The sequence below is a fragment of the Rhinoderma darwinii genome, chromosome 7 (genome assembly GCF_050947455.1).
Source record: "Rhinoderma darwinii isolate aRhiDar2 chromosome 7, aRhiDar2.hap1, whole genome shotgun sequence".
NCBI lineage: Eukaryota > Metazoa > Chordata > Amphibia > Anura > Rhinodermatidae > Rhinoderma > Rhinoderma darwinii.
The window spans coordinates 109,587,454-109,609,843 of NC_134693.1; the positions used below are offsets into that span (position 1 = coordinate 109,587,454).

Consider the following 22,390-nt stretch of genomic DNA (forward strand, 5'->3'; position numbering starts at 1 on the left):
GACATGGACTTACTTCCATATTTTCATACCTTCTTGTTAACCTTCCGCTAAATATGGTATAAACTGGTAGCAATTGTCTAAATATGATTGGTCTAACGACTTGCACCAATTAATCACAGCCCCCACCAACCTTCATGAACATACATTTATTATACACAATAAAAGGGCCCATGCACATGACCGTAAAAATCATCCGTAATTACGGACCCATTAATTTCTATGGCCAACGGACACCTTCCCGTATATTTCTATGTCCGTGACATAGAAACCTTCCGTAAAGTAATAGGACATGTCCTATTTTTTTCATTTTACGGACCGTGCTCCCATACTTTATAATGGGAGCACAGCCCGCAAATGTAGACTGCTGTCCGTGGCCAGCCGCGCCCATAATTACAGACCGTGATCACGGGCACGGTCGTGTGCATGGGGTCTTACTCAGCCAGTCCTTCCAAGTTATGTAAATTATACCTCTGTATGAAGCTACTTGCAGAATATTTTAGTTTACTGGTTACTTAGCAATTTTCTGATACAATATTATTATTGGAATCTCCCAGTTTCCAGTGGAGATTGCTATTTTCTCACTACATTTAAGCAGATTTTAGAGAATGTAATAATAGTCTAAAGTCCAGGGTCCATTTACAGACAACAGACTGCTATAAATTACAGTCAATGTTCTGCTGATGGACACTTAGAGATTACTTTCTATGTACCACCCTTTCCCCCCAGAAGTCACAATATTAGATTAAATTACTCCCACGTCTAACTACAGATTACAATGATAAAATTTTATTAAAGAAATTCAGCAACATCTCTTCAAACTGAAGGAAAACTTGACTTAATTAATTCAATGCATTAATTAATGTATTTATTTTGCCTGGAGATCAACCAATTTTTAATGACTTCAGGTTGAGAGGCAGCAGAACTAGTGGGTCCCCAATGGCAACTACTCATGGCAGAAGTAGGAAGAAATGAGCAAAATATTATATTTATTTGCAGAGCTACTTCCATGTTCAGAATTATCAATGAGTTTTATGGGGTATGTCATTCATTTTCACCATCATCTCAAATGGATGTTTTAGGTTACTGAAGTAGAGTGCATGCATATTATGGGAAAGGTCATAAAGTAATCGATTGGTTTGAGTTTATTTTCAAACATGACCTTAAATAACCGCATTTACAATAGAACGTGTGTCTCTTGTTCATAGTGTTGTGCATGAAATAACATCTTCCAAAAGACTAACAAGAGGTTGTGTCTTACAACTTAATATTCGCCATTCTTTTACTATGGATGATTTGTTGCGTTGTTTTGAAATACTCAGTAAAGGTGGATACAAGTTAATATCCTGACGTCCTCCTTTAGATAGTATTGGAAACATTTTGTGCATGTTTATGGAAAATTGTGGCCCCACTCCCTACTGCTACTGGTATCCGTTGTGTGCTGGCCTGGAGGACTGAAGGCTCATGGCCGAAGGACTTCTATAGGTCATGATTAGTGAAGGTAGCACGACTGTTCTTCAGTAAGGAACTGTTCAAACACAATTGGGAAGATCCAAATAATACTGTTCTAAAGATAAACAGTAGAAAACTAGAGCAGACAGGCAGAAATGGTGGCAAATTTATGACAGCGGTGCATACTATATGAGAAATTTGGCGCATCTTGCTAGGCATGTTAGTCCTTAAGTCACATCTTGGCTGATGTTGTTTACATCAATATTTTGAACAAATATAATAGTGCAAACCATTAATAAATTTGGCGACTCTTCTTAGCCACACCGCTTTTTCTAGACATTTTTCAAAACTGTTTTTTGGTACATTTTGCTCCAAAATTCTGGCACATTTTGCTTAGTAAATATCTCCCAGTATATTATTTTTTTACCCCATGTCCTCGAGACTTTTATCTGCAGTCTACCCAGCCTTTCAATGCAGAGAACAACACCCAAAGACATTCTATGGGCCTAATTTATAAAAACTAGTGCATACAAAAGCTACCAATCTGATTTTAGATATCCTTTTTCTAGAGCAGGTTAGAAAGTGAAAACTGATCTCATTTGCCATGGACAATTTTTTTAATTTTTAGCTGCATTTTTATGTCTTTCACGAAAGAGGCCTTAAAAGGATATTCATATCTTAGACATTTATTGCATATCCACATGGTATGCCATGAACATCTGGTAGATGCAGGTCACAGCTCTGCACCCACACCTATCTGTAGTCCGGTCACCGCATCCAGGCGCAGAATCATGTGCGCGGATCTCTCCAGTGATTGCTGTGGAGGTTAGAGAAACAGCCGAGTTAGTACTCGCATCTATCAAACATTCATGGCATCACATATCTCTTGAGGGGATTTACTGATAGTAATGGTGCCTTAACAACTTAGTACATATGGAAAATTTGTATGTATGGATTTCGAACCAAGAGAGAAGCCGTACATGTGATTATATAGGACGTTTCAAGCTAAAAAGAATGCTACTGTTTTAAGTAAGCCAAAGAGGTTCTAATACTGAGTTATACACATCAAATATAGTTGTCTCAGTGGCAGTTGTCTGGTTGGTGCCAGTCCCAATGTGTCTGTTTGTGTCAGACAGGTGTTACATAACATGAAAACAACCTGCACCATGTTTCTACCGGAAAGCAACTATAAAAGTGCAGTTTTTTATAGTTTGTTTTTTTACTTTAAGCTTACTTTAAGTCAACTATTTTAAGTGTGTGTGTGTGTGTGTGTATATATAATATAAAAAATAAAAAATAAAAAAAAATATATATATATAAATAAAAATATATATATTGCTGTTATTTCTGAGATACATGACTCAGTTTTGTCTTGTTTTGTGCTTGCATTTGATATTGCTCTACAATTGTTTTATTATTTGAATACTGAGTTTTAGAGTCTTGATCTAAACTAAGCTCAAGGGATAGCAGCATGCAAATATTATCATATCCTGATAACATTTCCTGGGCCAAGAGGAACATGCAAATACATATAATTGATCCTCTAACTTACTACGGGACTGGCCAGTCTTAGATAAAGCATTCTGAATTACACTTTTATAATCTTTATCAGAGGGCAAAGACTCTTAAAAGGGTTAACCGTGTTTTTAAAATGAATGGCCTAGCCTTAGGTAGGCCATCAATATCAGATCAGTGGGAGTTCGACTTTCGTACCGGCTGTGCGAAGTATTGGAGCACGGTCTTATTTACTTGAATGGGACAACGTTGCAATACCTTGCACAGTCACTACGAAAGTAACAGCATGTGCAAGTACGAACAGAAATTAAACCGATATAAACAATAAAGAGGCTACAGCATTCGTACGAGTGCTGCAGCCCCTTCAAATAGCTGATCGGTGGTTGTGCCATGAGTCAGACCCCTACCAATTTAATATTGATGGCTATAAATTTAAAAATCCTGGATAACCCATTTAAGTGGTTGATGTAGTGCTGCCTCTACTAAACAGCCCCCCATATTTTATTTCAAGGGTATGTACAGTGTCAAATCCTCACAAATCAGGAATCCCATGTAGAAAAGGGAATGCTACTGATTTGTAGACAATTCATTGCACCTCGTCTTTGTCATTAATTAGACTAGGAAGTGAATTGTAGATGAAGATATGGTCTTGTTTTCTCAAGGATGTGCATCTTGCACCCACTTCCTAATTTGTAGCTTAACTTGGTCATTTCATACCGCTGGAAAAAGGCTGTACTTACTTAGAAAATTACCAGTTCCCAAAAGGATCCAGAAAAACCACAATGTTATGCGGTGGAGGTCATACAGGGGTAGAGAACAGCCATTTACACATCTACCATTAATGAGTGGGGGAGGGGCTTAGTAGTCTAATTGCACAGGAATGTATAAGGTGCCAGTCACACTGTTACATGTACTTACATCAGCCTATTGGTCATGCCCTTACTGTACTATTATCTCAGCAACTTCTAAGTACATCACAAAATAATGCATCCCGTACTCCCTCAACACCACAAGGCCAGACGGCATCCAACAAAAATCATAAAAATGAAGTGTTCGTTGATGTTTGGGCCAAAATATGCAAGCTCACAATCTGCGTTAAGGGTCATTTGTAAGATGCCTGTAGAATATAGCAGACCTGTCAGTGATAGACCTGCGTTGGTCTTCTTTTTTTCTCTGTGTATATTGGAAATGTTAACCATTCATTGTGTACTATTCAAAAGGTAACTAAAGGTTCTTGGGGTGAAATATAAGAAAGCCTATACTATCTTTGAAGAATATTACATGTTGACTACAATTTTTGTGCTGTTGAGTCATGAGTCATGAGACAGGAGCATATGCTGACTTGGTCAGTACACACACTGATATATTCATAATGTCTTTCCGTGGCTGGGTGATATTCACATTACATGTGTAAGGCTGGGTTCACACGTGGCGGAATTTCACTTAAATTCCGCTGCGGACACTCCGCAGCGTTAATCCGCAGCGGAGCCGTTTGTCCATTGACTTACACTTTAATTTAGCAGTGTTCGTTTAGACGAGGCGTAAAATTCCGCTGCGGAGCATAGGCTGCGGAGCGGAATTTGGTGTCCGCAGCATGCTCTGTCTGTTGCGGAGCAGTGGCGGACTCATGGCGGAATTTCTCCATTGACTTCAATGGAGATTCTAATTTCCGCAATGAAGTCCGCAGCTGTCATGCACATGTTATGTGTGCTGCGGATCCGTCTTGCTTTTTTAACTTGACATTTCTTCATTCTGGCTGGACCTATGTATTTCTAGGTCTACAGCCAGACTGAGGAAGTCAATGGGGCTCCCGTAATGACGGGAGCGTTGCTAGGAGACGTCAGTAAATAGTCACTGTCCAGGGTGCTGAAAGAGTTAAGCGATCGGCAGTAACTGTTTCTGCACCCGGGACAGTGACTACCGATCCCAATATACATGTATCTGTAAAAAAAAATGAAGTTCATACTTACCGAGAACTCCCTGCTTCTGTCTCCAGTCCGGCCTCCCAGGATGACGTTTCAGTCTAAGTGACGGCTGCAGCCAATCACAGGTTAATAACAGGCTGCAGCGGTCACATGGACTGCCGCGTCATCCAGGGAGATCGGGCTGGATGCCGAAGGAGGGACGCGTCACCAAGACAACGGGCGGTAAGTATGAATTTCTTTGACTTTCACAAGGGAAAGTGCTGTCCCTTCTCTCTATCCTGCACTGATAGGGAGAAGGGAAGTACTTTTACCGCAGTCCGCAGCAGCTAGTCCGCATCAATTTACTGCACATTTTGTGCAGATCCGCAGCAGAATCTGCAACGCAGATTCTGTGCGGCATTGATGCGGACAGTTGCGGAGGAAATCCGCCACGTGTGGTCATGCCCTTAGGCGTCATTCCCACGACAGGGTTTCCCGGCCGGGTGCCGGCCGTTCATAAATCAGCTGGCACCCGGCTGCATTAGGAATAATAGACCCCTAATGGGGCTATTCACACGACCGATTTTTTGACGGCCTGGAAAACCGGCCGTCAAAAAATAGGACATGCTCTATTTTCGGCCGGGTACCCGGCCGCCCGGCTCCCATAGAAGTCTATGGGGCCGGGTAATACACGGCCATCACCGGGATGTGTCCCGAGTGATGGCCGGGTTTTCCGGCGCTTGCGCTCTATCTCCTCCTCCTCACAGCGCAGAGTGCATGTGAGGAGGAGGAGTTGATGCCATTCTGACGAATGGCTGTGCGCTGTACACTGTGTGGCAGGGCCGGGGTGTACAGCAGGTGGAAGGGAGCGCTACGCTGGCTCCCTTCCCCTGCTTGTTTTAAAAGCGCCCTGGCCCGGCGACACCTTCGATGGCGCCGCTAGCAGCTGCTGGTGCTGCGGCTGCTACTACTGTAGCGACGCCACTATAGCAGAGCAGGGAGGTATCTCCCCGCTCTGCTATGTGCTAGCCGCACTTTAGCTCCTTGAAGGAGCGGAATCCCCGTGTTTTCGGGGATTCCGCTCGTGGACAGAGCGCTTGATGTCTCTGTCCATATCTGGGCAGTGACATCAGGGGAAACTCCTGAAGCGGAATCTCCGAACACATGGGGATTCCCCTTCAGGAGTTGCCGCTGATGTCACTGTCCAGATCTGCCCGGCCCAGCACGGATGCAAAACTTTATGCAAACCGGCCGGGTAAAATGGCCGATTTTACCGGCCGGCACTCGGGCTCGGGCGGGACCCGGTCGTGTGAATCCCGCCTTAGAGGCTATGTATTATTGGGATGTTTTTGGTATTCTACATTTTTATTCTGTGCAGTGTATAATGTATTGTGGTACAGTTCACCTTTTAAATGGGTTGTTTAGTTTAGAAAACCTATTTCCACCCTATTAGGGAATTTCGAGTTAATAGAAAGGGGTCCCCTGTTCAGGATCCTCATCTTATTCTGGAGGACCTGTCCTGTCCTGCATTACACTGACAACTCACTAATTTGAATGGGACCTGTGGAATGTGTAATTTCCCCTCTAATGTTACTGCAGGGAAACTGAACACTTAACTACTAGGTTTTCAGACAGATTACAGTTTATTGCTCGGGCTTTCAGCAGGTTGACACTTTGATCAGCTTATTGTCAAGGGACCCTTTTAACAAGTAGGGATTGTCCAAAGTGAAGAACCCTTTTAACTACTTGTCGACATCGTATGTATGCTGTCCCAAGATGGCTGAGGTGCTGTGCTCGGCGCCATGCACGGTGAGTGCCTGGTGTTTCCAACAAGCTGACACCTGCTGGCTGCAGCCGGGAATGGAGATAACATTCCATGGTCAATAGCGACTGCAGCATCTAAGCAGTTAGACAAAATGCCGATCAGCTGCCATGGCAGCCGGAGGCCTATTAAAGGCCTCCAGGTCTGCCATCAGTGCCCTATTATTAAGCCTATATGTATAAAAAAAATCAACTAAAAGAAAAAAACCTTTTTCCATTTTTCACAAAAAATGATGTAAAGTAAAAGTAAACATAATTAGTATCGCCACGTCCATAAAAATTTGCAGTATTAAAATATCACATTATTTAACCCACTGGGTGAATGCTGTAGGGAAAAAAAATACACAATTCGAGCATTGCTGTTTTTTGGTCACCTTGTGTCCCCAAAAGAATGGGCTAAAAAATGATCAACATGTTGTATGTACCAATAGTAACTACAGCTCTCCTTGCATAAAAACAAGCCCTCACACCACTCTATCGACGGTAAAATAAGAATTATGGCGCCACAATATTTTTTTTTTCATTTAATAAATAGATTTTTCTATGTAAAAGTAGTACATCATAAAAAAAATTATATAAATTTGGTATTGCCGAAACCTGCAGTCAGGGCCGATTTCTATCTTTTTTGCTGCCTGAGGCGAAAATTTAAATGGCGCCCCTCAGATTTTTATTGACATCCCCCTGACTGTTTTACATCACTAGCAGCCTCCTCCAACTCTCACAGATGCGCCGTTGCCTTGTACTGGCATGCGCGGTGCAGCTGGGCAGACTACACCTCACTGCACGGTGCGTGCCCAAGTAGAACAAGGCAATGGCGCATCCGAGAAAGTTGAAGGAGACTGTTAGTGATGTATAACAGCCAGGGGGATGTCAATCATGCATGAAAAGGTGGGTTTGGAGGCAGGACTCTGTGACTCTTCAGGATAGCGGCACTGCCTTATGGCCCCTTAATGAGTAATTAGCATGTAGTGTCGCCGTTTTAAAAGTTGATTTTATAGATTTTGCTGCATCTGGAAAAAAAATCATACAGGGGAATGTTTGCAAATATTGTCAGGTCATGTATTACCGCATGGTGGCGGTTCAAGGGGTTAAAAGTACCAGACAGGTTCCCATTAAATATACAATGAATTGAAAACAACTCAATCTGCCCAGCAATTTTGTTATTATAAATATATCCTTTATAATTACAGCATCAGAACCAAGCTCTGACATATAAGGGTATGTTCACACGGCCAAATTTCAGACGTATACGAGGCGTATTATGCCTCGTTTTACGTCTGAAAATACGGCTCCAATACGTCGGCAAACATCTGCCCATTCATTTGAATGGGTTTGCCGACGTACTGTGCAGACGACCTGTTATTTACGCGTCGTCGTTTGACAGCTGTCAAACGACGACGCGTAAAAATACAGCCTCGTCAAAAGAAGTGCAGGACACTTCTTTGGACGTTTTTGGAGCTGTTTTCTCATAGACTCCAATGAAAACAACTCCAAAAACGAGTTGGTAAAAAAACGAGTTGGTAAAAATGCGAGTTGGTAAAAAAACGTCTGAAAAGCAGGGTCTGTTTTCCCTTGAAAACAGCTCTGGATTTTCAGACGTTTTGGTTGACTACGTGTGAACATACCCTTAGGGTCCAGAACCAATCTCAATAAATATATACAGCACCAGAACCAAGCTCAGTACATAAATACATCACCAGAACAAAACTCAATACATAAATACAACACCAGAATTAAGCTCAGTACATATAAACACAACACTAGAACCAAGCTCAGTACATATATACAGCTCAAGAACCAAGCTCAGTACATATATACAGTACCACAACCACGCTCAGTATATATATACAGCTCCAAACCAAGCTCATTACATATATACAGCACTAGATCCAAGCCCAGTACATAAATACAGCACAAAAACAAAGCTCAGTACATATATACAACACCAGAACCAAGCTTAGTACATATATACAGCACCAGAACAAAGCTCAGTACATAAATACAACACCAGAACCAAGCTCAGCACATAAATACTGCACCAGCACAAATACTCAATTTAGTGCAACCCGTGTTGTATAGGTTTGTACGGCATAAAACTAAAGCTCCCAGCATGGCCCGAACAATGGTAAGGATATGCTAGGAGTTGCTGTTTCACAAAAAAAAATATGAGAAACCACCCATCATCTTGCTGTAGATCATGTAGTGACTACAGTACTGATTAGAGGCAGAAGAAACATTTACATTAAGTGATTCATCGGTGACGTCTTTTCAGATTCGAGTTGTTCTTTTTCTCTTTTCTTCTGCATCCGGTCCTGACCTCTATGACAACTTCTCCCGGCCACAGCCCATTTCTGTAGTTTGCCGCTCAGATGTCTTCAGCTTCTCACTTTTCAAACATTTCTGCACCTAGAAATGAAGATAAAATTCTCATGGTGCCACACACTACGCCCCTAAATATAATAGTTCCATACTTCACCTCTAATTATAATAGCGCCTTACACTGTCCCTGATTATAATATCACAATACACTGTGTTCCTGATTATAATAACACCATACACTGGTGTCCCACACACACATAGTGCTCCCTGTAGATAGTGCCCCCATAGAGCCCCCTGTAGATAGTGCCCCCATAGAGCCCCCTATAGATAGTGCCCCCATAGATCCCCCTGTAGATAGTGCCCCCATAGAGCCCCCTGTAGATAGTGCCCCCATAGAGCCCCCTGTAGATAGTGCCCCCATAGAGCCCCCTGTAGATAGTTCACTACATAGATCCCCCTGTAGATAGAGCCCTACATAGATCTCCCTGTAGATAGTTCACTACATAGATGCCCCTGTAGATAGTTCCCTACATTGATCCCCTGTAGATCGTGCCCCACATACAGCCCCCTGTAGATAGTGCCCCACATACAGCCCCCTGTAGATAGTGCCCCACATATAGCCCCCCAGTACATAGTGCCCCTCATATAGCGCCCCCTGTAGATAGTTCCCCACATATAGTGCCCCCTGTAGAAAGTTCCCCACATATAGTGCCCCCTGTAGATAGTTCCCCACATATAGCGCCCCCTGTAGATAGTTCCCCACATATTGCGCCCCCTGTATATAGTGCCCCACATATAGCCCCCCCTGTTGATAGTGCCCCACATATAGCCCACCGCTGTAGATAGCTCCCCACGTATAGCTACCTCTGTGTATAGTGCCCCATATATAGCGTCCCCTGTATATAGTGCCCCACATATAGCCCACCCCTGTAGTTAGCTCCCCACATATAACGCCCCCTGTATATAGTTCCCCACATGTAGCCCCCCCTGTAGATTGTGCCCAACATATAGCCCCGCCTGTAGATAGTGCCTCACATAGCTCCCCCTGTAGCTAGTGCCTCACATATAGCAAACTCCTGTAGATAGTGCACTACATATAGCCCCTCTGTAGATAATGCAATACATATAGCCTCCCTGTAGATAGTGAACTACATATAGCCCCCCTGTAGATAGAGCCCCCCTGTAGATAGTGCCTCACATATAGCTCAGCCCTGAAGATAGTGCCTCACATATAGCCCCCCTGTATATAGTGCCCAACATATAGCCCCCCCTATAGATAGTGTAACACATGTAGCCTTCCCTGTAGATTGTGCCCCACATATAGCTCGGTAGATGATGCCACTCACACTTTTAAGTGGAAAAAAAAAGTTCATATACTCACCTTGGTCCCGCACCGTCCTCTGTCTATGCAGGCCTGCTCTTTTCTGAGCAGTTCTGCTGGGGCTGAATGCCCTGCCAATCAGCTCCTTTTAACAACGGAAGAACAGCTAGCATCGTTGAAAGGCACTGATGGGCGATGCAAGTCATTCTGCCCTGCCAATCAGCGTCATAGTAAAGCCCAGATTAGTCGGGAACTTGCCCCGCCATTCAGAGCTTACGCATGTAATTGTATCTATGTCCTATAGACGTAGGTACAATTAGTGCAGGAGGGGGTGGCGGCGGCTGGTTGCAGTGGTGCTGTCGCCCCCTCAGAGAGGCAGCAGGTCGCCGCCTGAGAAGCTCATCTCACCTCTTGGACGGTGCAGTATAAAGTTTGCATGTTGCACGGTGAACACTGTAAAAAAAAACGATTGGAAGAATTGCTATTTTTCCAATTCCACCCCACAAGGAATTTTGTTTTAAGTTTCCCAGTACATTATATGGTACATTAAATGGTACGGATGTAGCCAAGTTTATCTTGATTCTGATAACTTGCTGCAGCGTGATATCACACAACAAAAGCCATTGAAAAGCCATTGAAAACCTCAAGTTCAAGTTTCTTGTCTCTGTGTATTTAATGCGTTAAAAGTCAAGATAAAGATGGCTACATCTGTACCATTAAAACTACAACTCATCCCACAAAAAAAAAACAGTCCTCCCACGGCTATGTCGACAGAAAATTAAAACAGTTATGGCGATGGAATATCAAAAATGAAAAGAAAAAAAAAATTGGCCTTGTCTCTAAGGCTGGATTCACACGAGCATGTTCGGTCCGTAAAGGATGGAACGTATTTCGGCCGCAAGTCCCGGACCGAACACACTGCAGGCTCCTAGCATCATAGTTATGTACGACGCTAGGAGTCCCTGCCTCTCCGTGGAACTACTGTCCCGTACTGAAAACATGATTACAGTACGGGACAGTAGTTCCACGGAGAGGCAGGGACTCCTAGCGTCATACATAACTATGATGCTAGGAGCCCGGCTCCCTGCAGTGTGTTCGGTCCAGGACTTGTGGCCGAAATCTGTTACGTCCTTACGGACCGAACATGCTCGTGTGAATCCAGCCTAAGGGGTTAAAGACTAAATCCAGCCAAAACCTGAACATCTTTAGTAAATTCCATTTTTTTCCAATATCCCTTTCCCCTATGTCACGGTGGTTCAGAAAACTATGGCACTGCCTTGTAGAGCCCGCTCTACATGGAAAAAAAACACAACAACACAGGTGACAACCTTCTAACCTCCATGGTACAGGCGTCGGCTCTCCAGTGTAAGAAACCTGCTTAAGCACCTCCATATAGCCATGCTTTCTTGATCCCTGTGAGTGCAACGTGGGGGTGTGTTATATTTAATTAACTGCAGTCAACAGAATTTTTGGGTTATGAACATATTTAGGCTTTAATTACAAAATCCTTATAGATGTTTATCTAAGACATGAGGGTTTCAGGTCTATGATTTTTGATTTGTGTCCAATTATTTGTGCTGGTAGTTGACTATGGGACTTGGACAGAGTCTTGTGTTACTGGAACCGGATCGAGACTTGGAATAGAAAATAAATTATTTTTGTTCTATGGCTTGTTATGTACTATGGACCGTGACTCTTTTTCTTGATCTATCTCAGCATTGTCAGAATATTTAGTAAGATATTTTTCTTTCTGTTTTGTTTTCTGGCATAGCCTGTTCATCTTTTTACTTCTTTTAGATGTACTTACAATAATTTCATCTGCAGAGTATGTTAATCAAACGCAACAACCGTTTATAGCCCGTTATGAACCAGCTTCCTCTAATAAAATAGAAATATTTATATTCTTAACCAAGTGCTATAACTAAAATGAGATTTATTGAATGTTAAAATTATAATTTATTTCCTATTTATTAATCTCTCGTTGCTTATGTAGCAAATATTGCTTACATTGCATATTCCGCAGTGCTGTGCAGAAATTGTCATAACATGACAGTATCTGTCCCCAATGTGCTCACAATCTAATTTCCCTATCTCAGACCACCCCTCACTATGACCTACAAACTCCATGCAGATGTTGCCCTTGGTTGGATTCAAACTCGGCACATATTTAAAACCAGTAGACCCATGACTAAAAAGATCATTACCCAGCAACGATCAGTATGATGCATATTTTTTTAGGAGTGTGAGCTGGATAATGGGGTATGGTTTTACAATAAATAGCCATTGGGTCTGATCAGTTATTTACACAAGAACACATTGATTTCAATATAATTTTGGTTGTGTCTCCTCATCCTGTAGTCAATTCTGTATGTCCCATTGGTAAATTCCTAGATTTTGGTGTGTGCACAGAAGCATATTACAGTATTGGGAGGGAAGAAAGGTCATCTACATTAGCATAGGAAATGCTAACAGAAATTCTAACCTTGTAATAGTCATTTATGTGACATTCCTTGTAGTAAAAAGTAGCTCATGGATTTAGATGAGCATATAGATAGGCATATATTTTTTGGTGATCTTTCAGGACTTCACTTTGCTACTGACTGGTGGTGAATCACATAATATATATTGATGGTTACTTCATTAGTAGTGAAACATTGTGTGATGCCTGGAGCAAGGTCTAAGGGGCTACACATGACAGGATTCAAAGAACACCAAAAAATGAATCCTAAAGTCATGCCCAACCCATTAAGTCTTGCATTAGCATAACGCAGTGCATTACTTTTGCAAAGTATTTCTCTAGCCAAGATAAAAAAAAGCATGATTAGAATTTAGAAAATGCATTTGGACCTTCGTCTTTCTTCAACTTCATTATATTTGAGGCCATTAAACCTACATGAGTTCTCATAACATACAGTAAAAGAGGATCCCTTATGGTTAGACTCAATAACTTATGAAGTACGCTGCACTGTAATTTTGGAATATGAGGACCTTTGAGCTATTACCATTGCGGTATGAAAATTACTGACATATTTTAAGGAGTTGGTAATTTGCTTCCCTTCACTTCCTTGGACTTATATGCAGGTAAAGTAAATCAAATGACCATCTCCTTACAAGACCTGCTTATTAAAGGGCTTGTCTCATCTGAAACAACCCCGTTGATTTGAAAACCTCCGGCTATTGATACCCTCGGCAATCCGTTAACTTTGCCAGGGGAAGTTGCAATCAGTGGCTCATTTTATCTGTAGCTGCCACTACCACAGAAATGTAGTATTGCATCAAATGACTGCTCATCCATGTATTAGAGTCCACCAGAGAGTTACTGCTTGTTAGTAACTCTCTACTCAGGTTCATAGAGGGGGGTCCTAAGTAGGGGGCCCCCTTTATGACATCCATGTGCCCTAATAGAGCACATGGACAGTGGTTGTCCTAATAGGACATACAGTGCAGAAGTAGGTCTGGAGGCCTGGAACATAGCGGGTCATTAATGTAACAAGTGTCCCTTCATTCTCTTTAAAATCTGAATATTGAATCAGTATAACATTTTAGTATGTTGATGTTACTTGGATTATGTATATTTTATTTCTTTTTTAATTTATATATCATTGACATTTTATCCCCTATTAAATGTAAAAAATGACTTGGCAAAATTTCTATTGGCTACATTATATGAAGCCATAAGCTAAACACTACCTCTTTATTGTCACACACAAATGCCCAACGATATTACCCTCTTCATTTCATCAATAAAATGATGGGAACCTTTTCAAAATTATCTTCCTGCAGTACGAGACTGAAGCTTAGGACTACAAATATTGTTTATAAGAAAAAGGTGTTTCATTTCTATTCATTGCATCACTAATCATCCAGTGTCATTTTGCAGCTTTTATGTTCTTGTACAGAAACGGCAAAACCCGTCCAAGTAAGCTACTATTTGTTGTCATTTGTAGCTTAGCTGCCTTACCCATAGCCCAGGCCCCGGACTGTGTTCATAGCTCCTATTCTGCTGATGTAGAGATACTAGATCACAACCAGACGTTTCATCTCTCATATCCTAATAGATTTCAGTGTGTAACAATCTCATTTTCTCACCACAAAGTTAATCTGCTACAACCTGAGAATGTCAGATTTTCTATCTTGACTATAGTCATACCAGATACATGTCTAATGAGTCATAGAAATAAAAGCAAATTATTTCAATTGTAGAGTGAGGGATGTGGCATTCTCTTTCCATAACTATGATCATGTAAATTATTTAATTGGCTTTTCCTTCCGGCCTATTATTCAATTTGATTATTATAAAACATCATATTTACTAGACAGTGTTTTGCCACAAGAACTTAACCCATAAGCCCCATATACCTCTACCTCATGGTATAAGAACAGCTTCCAGTATACTATGTCAATTCTTCTTGAGAGCTTACATACACTGGCAAAGCATTCTGGAAGATGGAACTCCGTAACAGCTGGAGAGCATGGTGTGCCTACTTCAGCACGGCTGGATTACAGGTAGAATCCATATTTTGTGGCATTACACCTCTAGGGAAGTACAGTATAAGGCCATATTCCTCATACAGAAGAAGGAGAACATCTATGTCAGGTTTTATTGCTTGATTAATAAAATGAGTAGGTTGTCAGCTAGGGGAAGACTTGTGTTACCCAGATCTTGTGTCGATATCTAATCTATGGTATTGCATGTCCTGGGCAGGCAAGCGTGGGCGGCGCAGCAGTGCAGGATCGCTAGACAGCAATATGGAAGTAAGTAGGATGCTTAGCTCCATGTGATATGCATTTGAAACCTTTCCTTTCACTTGAACACTTTTTTTGTTCCTCTGTATTCTGCTTGCCTCAGATATTGCATGCCTGGGATTCTCACTCTGTATATTCCAAGCCAAATAAACAAACACTTAAGATTTGTGAGGATGCTCTTGGCTCCTCGTAATCCCACTAGCTACTTGAAGCATGACTCCACCACACATGACTGTCTGCTTCCTTCTCACGTGGCCCTTGACCACTAACTGGCTGCTAACACTCTTTCCTTACTATCTTATACCTCTAATGAAGCTCTTGACTGTCTCTTGCCTATCTGTTAGTTTGATGAATATTATGGCAACGCTGTTAGTTGATCAAGAATATTTACAGGGAAGCAGAGATTGTACTCGTGTAGACAGAAAACAAAGTCAATATAATAATTGCTTCAATGTGGATTTCATGAGATTTCATTCATCTTGAAACCATTAATTTACACTGATCATGTGCTCAGCCACCTATCTCTGTGTGTTCACCTCCGATAATTTGTGTCCCATGACCGCCTAATGCCCGTCCCTTTAAGCCCAGGCCTAGACTTAGTACATATAGGATTAGCTCACCTCTATAGCTAGTTTAGTGATCCTGTAGATAGCTGCAGTGTTATGGTAAAATTATAATGTTTAATTCAGCTTTTTACAAGAGCTTTTTAAAATGACGGTGTGACAACCAAGGGACCTTTAGTAGGTTTGTGTTAGATTAGGTATGTAGCGTGTTGTAGTAGTGAGTGTATTTCTCAATAATACTAACAGACTGCTGCAAATTGTGTAATTTTATTTTCTATGCTTCCTTTTCAGGGGTCCATCATTAGCAGTCCTCACATGCGCAGACGAGCCACCTCAACCCGGGAATGTGCCTCTCGTCAGAGCTTACCTAACTCTTCCTCCCTCCTAGGTTCTTTATTTGGTAGTAAGAGGGGGAAGCCATCTTCCCAAGGCCATCTTGTAGCTGGACAACCACAACAGCAACATCCTACACTGATTTCGCATCAACAACATCCAACAAGTCATCACTCGGCACAAGCTGAGGGTCAAACACAGGCACAAGTACACGCACAACACTCACAGTACTGCAACATGCCACAAAACCCACCACCGTACCACCATCATCATCATTACCACCCTCCCCAGCACATTCAACCACAACAGTACCACTCACATGGACAACATTCTTCTCATGCATCGTACATTCAGCACCCTCATGCACAGCACACCCATGCCGGCCACCAACCATTGCCCCACTCTGGGCACTCAGCACATTCGCAGCATGCACAGCATCATCACTCTCAGCAGGTCCCTTCTACGTCCACAAGCACGAAACCTAAACACAGTGGAATTAGCACAATAGTTTAGATGTAACATTTTAACAGAACTTCCAGCAGGGGAAATCAGAGGAAATAAGAATGATCACCTTTTCATGTGAGAGTATTCATTGCTTTCACTTAAAAAGGAGGACGATTATTTATTATTTAATGACATTATAGATGTAGCAAGTCAATGGAAGAATGGCCTAGTAGCTGCATATACAATAAGGAAAAAATCCTCAGCACTGGCCTGGTTCATAATACTACTTAGCTAATACTCTAGTTATACTGCGTCTGTGTACACAGATACATTTAGCAACTTATTAATCTATTGCGTGCGTGTACACATTAGTACCTTAAATTATTGTACTTGAAAAGCAAATATTTTAATTTATTTTCAATTCTAGCAATATTGACTCACAAGCATTTTCACTTCATCTAGTTTGTAGGAAGAGTAAATATATGAAGAGGTTACAGTATTTTCCTAAAACCAAGCAATCTGTCATCAAATGTGCCAATTATCATAAGTTCCTGTATTTGTCCTAGCTACACTTCGCTGGTACAAAGGATAAATTATTCTTACTGTAAAAGGAAAAAAAAAAAAAAAGAACCTACTACGGATCAGTATTATGCCATCTACTTCCAGCTAGCGGAGGAACCCCTGCAGTTTATAGAGTAATTGACCATACCAATTCTCGGACACTTTAACGGCTGTAAGAACTGTGAATTTTCATTATCTACCTTTTTATATACATATATATATATATATATATAAATATATATACATAGGATTTGTAAACACATAAAACTAGATGTGTGTTTCGTGTACTCGCGTTATACAGCATTCATGGATCCTCTCTCCATTGTCTGCAGTGTCTTGCTGTCACCGATCATTTTGATTTTGAAACTATGAGCAAAACATTTGAAACCTTTTTATAGCAGAGAATGTATTTTCAGACTTTTTTAGCAGTGTTTTTCATTCGTTTTTCTAAGTTGTCTTATTTTCAATTGGCAAGTGCTACTGAATGGAGATATCAGTATACCGGTTTATCCCACCAACCCTACAGATCTAAGTTCCTGAGAGTGTCTGCTCCTCTCTGTCACCCGTCATGTATAAGATTACCTCTATACAGAGTTGCTTGATGTCATTGCGTTACTTTTCTTGCATGTCATTGTCGCTAATGGATTAAATTCAATTTAGACACAGTTCTGGGATATTGACATTACAAACCAATCCAAATGATACTTTTCACTGTGATGACAGGAGCAACTGAATTAATGGATTTCTATTCCATACCTTGCCTGTTTCATATATTTTAATAATGCCAGCAGAAATAAAACACTTTGTTTAACTCTTCATAGGCCAAAAAAATCATAGAGCTTTCAGAGGAACTAGCTACATATATCTGACATGTATGTTGCTGATCCCTCTGCCATTAAAAGGTTAACTCATAGAACAGTTTGGGTCTAATTTCTGTTCCTGTGAGAGAAGAGACTGTGCCCTGTAGACTATACAATGCTATTGTGAGAGGCAGAGACTGTTACTTTGCTTTGTATATTCTATAGAAAGAAAACAGTTGACAACTTTCTTGAATTTCCGAGGTTTTTAAGATTTAACCAAAGTGTTTGTTTATTCCCAATATCAATATTTAATGGCTGCGATTGTTTAAAATGCACTAAAACAGTATCCTGATTTTGGCTTCTGGTTACTGTAGGTTAATATCTTGCATCTGTGATGTCGTCATCGACACATATAAACAGTAAATATTCATGGTAATAGTTTGGAATTGTTAAGTCTATGTAACGAGAGCAAAAAAAGAGAAACACTGGAGATTAGAGAATGCTCATCAGTTCCTTATTGACTAGTTACTGCTCATAGAAGACAAAGTCTGGTCCTTCAACGATACAACATGTTCTTCTAGGCTGCATAGAGAATATAAAAAAAAAAACAATATGATTGTTATAGAACCCTATAAACCAAATTCAAGATAATAAAATTTGATTAGTTCATAATTGGGCACCCTTTAGTTTCTTACTAGTTGTAGAATATTATCGCCTCCATCACTGTAGTCTATAGAGTTATTGTCCTCCTAAACTACATGCAGATCATGAACGTCTTATTACCTGTGGAGATCATTCTTTGCAGGTTATGACATCACATTGTACACTGCTGAGATCATGTCTCTTATAGAATATTCTGAAGTTGCCCACGTTGTTTCAGTTAGCAGCTCCCAGTCGCATTAAAGGCTCAATTCTGTTCCTCGCAGGCTATAGAACTCACTATTCAAGCAAAAACACCATTTTTGCATGTCATCTATAGTAAATATTCTGATGCTACATTCTAAATAGTGTATATTTGCAGAATATATCAGTATTATTGTTCATATTAGCCGAGGTAAGGTGATAACATATTACAATATGTAGCCTTTCCTTCTTACCTCTGTACTTTATAGTAGAAATTATCTGTAATTTATGTTATTCCAGGAAAGCAAAGGCTTGGTATATTGGTTGTATTGTTACTTTTCATTCATTTTTACACTATCCTACTCCCAGTTTTAATGTTATCCAAGATTTGGGTGAACCTGTTAAGGGTGTTTATGGTAGTAAGGAAAAAAATAATTCTAAATGGCACAAAGCTGGTGTGGTAGCGTTATTTTTTAATTTGTGTTCATAAACCCACTACTTGTATATGGAGAATGCTAAGGTTATACATTATACTGGAGTATTTTATCTAGAAATCCATAGCCAAGTAATGGGGTTGATGGTCAGCTTCACATATCGACTTTTGGGTTTAGACGTGCTGGTGCCATGTGAAAGTAACACAATCAGAATCTAGTAGTAACATCTCCCACCGAAATTTGCAATTGGTCGCAAGAGATGCAGCGTCAGACCGGAAGGTTCATTTTCTTCGGGAACCATACAACGCCTGAAGCAGTTCCTGCAGAGCCTTGGCGACTGGACGGTCTTGTCTGATGATGGATCTTCCAACGCTGATGGCAAATTTAGGTGGGAGATGCGGCTACTAGATCCTGTCACTTTAAGTTTAATTACACAGCTAATAAAATATATATATAAAAAAAATATACAGCAAATATAGCCATCAAAACCAGTTATTAAGGATGTTAAAATAATAGTATAATTCAATTATAAAACACATTGCATGGACATCATAAGGCCTGAACCTCTTGCTAAAAAAATATGTATAATACATAGTCATTTTGGGCAAATGCACCAGATCAGTAAAAACACACCAAGAACACGTATCCATTATCTGCCTATGTAATAGTTTACCTACAATACAACATGTGACTGACACAGCTGTAGTAATGTAATAGTACTTTTATTTAATACACCATTTTCCGATATTACATAACCAATATGAAAACGCTGGCACTTTCCTGGAATGACCACATAATGTATATGTATTTTTTAAGTTAAGAATGAAATGTACACTGTAAACAATAACAAGATAATTATATACTGTACATGTATTGTAGAATGACACTCCCCATGGTGCTGCATGTAGCGGAGACCTCTGGTTTCTTAACATAAGCTGAACTCGGCAGCGGATATTTATACATATATGTATATTAAATCTCTACTTGTTGACTTGCCGTGTCTCCTGCAGTTCCGCATGAATTTGTTATGTTTTCATTGTAAATTATCATTGCACTTCTTGCCTGCAAATAAAGAAGCGATTGCTTTGTATATATACAAAAAAGGAACTAAATGCAAGGTGACAATTTAGGATGGAGGCTTTAGGACCAAGTGGGAGCTAGATGACTGATTTCTGTACATAGTGTGTATATTACAATTCCGTCTGCAGTCATTCTGAGGTTGCATACAGTACCTATCTCTTACTAGAATCCTGACTGTGTCATTTGCATTGTAGAGGGTTAGTTCCTAAGAGTGGACTGTTAGAATCCCATTAGACGGACTGGTTTCTGATGGGACACACGTTGCATTTTGTAAGTAATGCAAAGAGAGGAGTGCTTTCATTTTATTATGCATTCTGTTTGTAAGTAGTAACAATCCCTATTGATGTACAACTATAACTGTGATCATGTGGACTAACTCAATAAACCATAAAAGACGACAATGTTATTTTTTGACTGTATTGTAATGTATTTCTGTCATATTCCATGTGTCAATGTGAGGACATACTTGTAAATGAAACTCATATAACATTTTCACCCCCAAATTCTCAGCCTCATACATATGGTAGATATTGCTCTGTGACCATTGGATGACGAGTTGTCTGTTATTGGGTTGTCTGCTATGTGACGGTACATTATCAAGAAAGTTCCCTCCACCAAAAAATAGAATTATGGAAATTTTTGTGTCCGTGTGATACAAGCAAACATTATCATCCAGTCATTGTGTACATTTATAATTTCATGAGAGGCAGGAATAATGCTTATCATGGTGGGGGACAAATCATTAAAAAGTTCTGCACTTTCCAGAGAATACTACGTCTGTCTATCTATTGTAGGCTGCATATGACCATACGCATACAGTAAATTGTCTAAAATCTGAAGGAAAGAAAATGGCGTATTTAATATACATTACACTGCATAAATGAGTACGCCACACGGGGATCTAATAAATTCAGCATTTTTTGTTGCAAAGAAGACATTTTTGGGGTTCTTGTCTAATGTAATGTTCCAGCAACTCTGGTTTACCAATAAAACATGTCAATACTAAGCAAGAAAATAGGAATTTCTTATCAAAATTATAAAAGGCTATGTTGCAAAAATAAGTACACCGTCCTAAAAGTTATAAAATACAACTAAGGCCCCATGCACACGAAAGTGCTTTTGCGGCCGCAATTCCCCCGAAAATTCACGGGAGAATTGTGGCCCCATTCATTTCTATGGGGCCATGCACACAACCGTTGTTTTTACGGTCCGTGCATGGCCCGGGAGCCCGCACCGCAGAAAGAACGGACATGTCTTATTGCGGCCGTCTTCTGCGGTCCAGGCTCATTGAAAATAATGGCCGCGGCCATATGCATTGCCCGCGATTTGCGGGCGGCTTGCGGCTGACAGTCCGCTGCCGGCCGACCCGAAAATCACGGGCGTGCACATGGCTACGGTCATGTGCATGAGGCCTTAATAAAGCTTAAGAGACTCATCTGCTGATCAATTAACCGTATCTTAAAGAGGTTGACCAGTGCTAAGAAATTAATGGCCTATCCTCAAGATAGGCCATCAATAACTGATCGGTCGTGGTCCGACTTCCGGCACCCCAACCGATCTGCTGTTCTGAAGAGGCTTCAGCTGTTTCTTCTTCATTTCCTTTACTGCACACACTTTGAATCTTCTACACATTTGTAGTTGTAGTTCACAGTATTACAGCCTTCTACCATTGTAGTGAATGATAGAAGGCTGTAATACTATGAACCGCCGCTACGTTTGTATGAGCACTGTGGCCCCTTCAAAACAGCTAATCGGTGGGGGAGTCAGACCCCAACCGATCAGATAAAAACAAAAAAAATGCATGTTAAAAATGCAACAAAAAAAGCACAGTATGAAGCAAAAGGCTGAGGCTAGGCCTAGATTTTTTTGCAGTGAGCGATAAATCGCTGTCCTTGGGAATACATTAGGCTAAACCTATTTATCTCACTATAAAACAATCGCTGTCCGTAAGAATGCCTCGAGTAGCTTGAAAAGCTCTCTAAAATTTCTCCAGTCAAGCGAATTGCTAGCGGTTTGATTATTTTTGTTTTGTTTTTAAATCGATACATGCTGGGATTTTAGAGTTATACATTTGTCAGGAGTGATTCAGAAGAGATTTTCAATCTACTCAATGCATTCCTGAGAACAGCGATGTATGACAGTAATTATTTTGTAGTAAGAGAATTAGCCATAGCCTAATTCATTCCTATGGACAGCAATTTATTGCTCACTACAAAAAAAGTCTAGGTCTAATCCCAGGCTTAATGGTGACAAGAAT

The 22,390-nt window shown here is 40.7% G+C and overlaps 1 protein-coding gene across 10 annotated transcripts in view; it reads left to right on the forward strand.

Annotated features, from left to right (window-relative positions):
* Positions 1 to 20,534, forward strand: part of IQSEC1 (IQ motif and Sec7 domain ArfGEF 1) — a 725,681-nt gene extending 705,147 nt beyond the window's left edge. For 8 of the 10 annotated variants that reach the window (XM_075833813.1, XM_075833814.1, XM_075833815.1 and 5 more), the window contains 2 exons: positions 15,035 to 15,084; positions 15,930 to 20,534. In XM_075833813.1, coding sequence (XP_075689928.1) covers positions 15,035 to 15,084; positions 15,930 to 16,484 — 605 coding nt within the window. In that variant the 3' untranslated portion in view covers positions 16,485 to 20,534. Of the gene's footprint in view, positions 1 to 14,209; positions 14,249 to 15,034; positions 15,085 to 15,929 lie in introns of all 10 variants that reach the window. The other 2 variants (XM_075833824.1, XM_075833822.1) reach the window with 2 other exon arrangements.
* Positions 20,535 to 22,390: the final 1,856 nt, after the last annotated feature.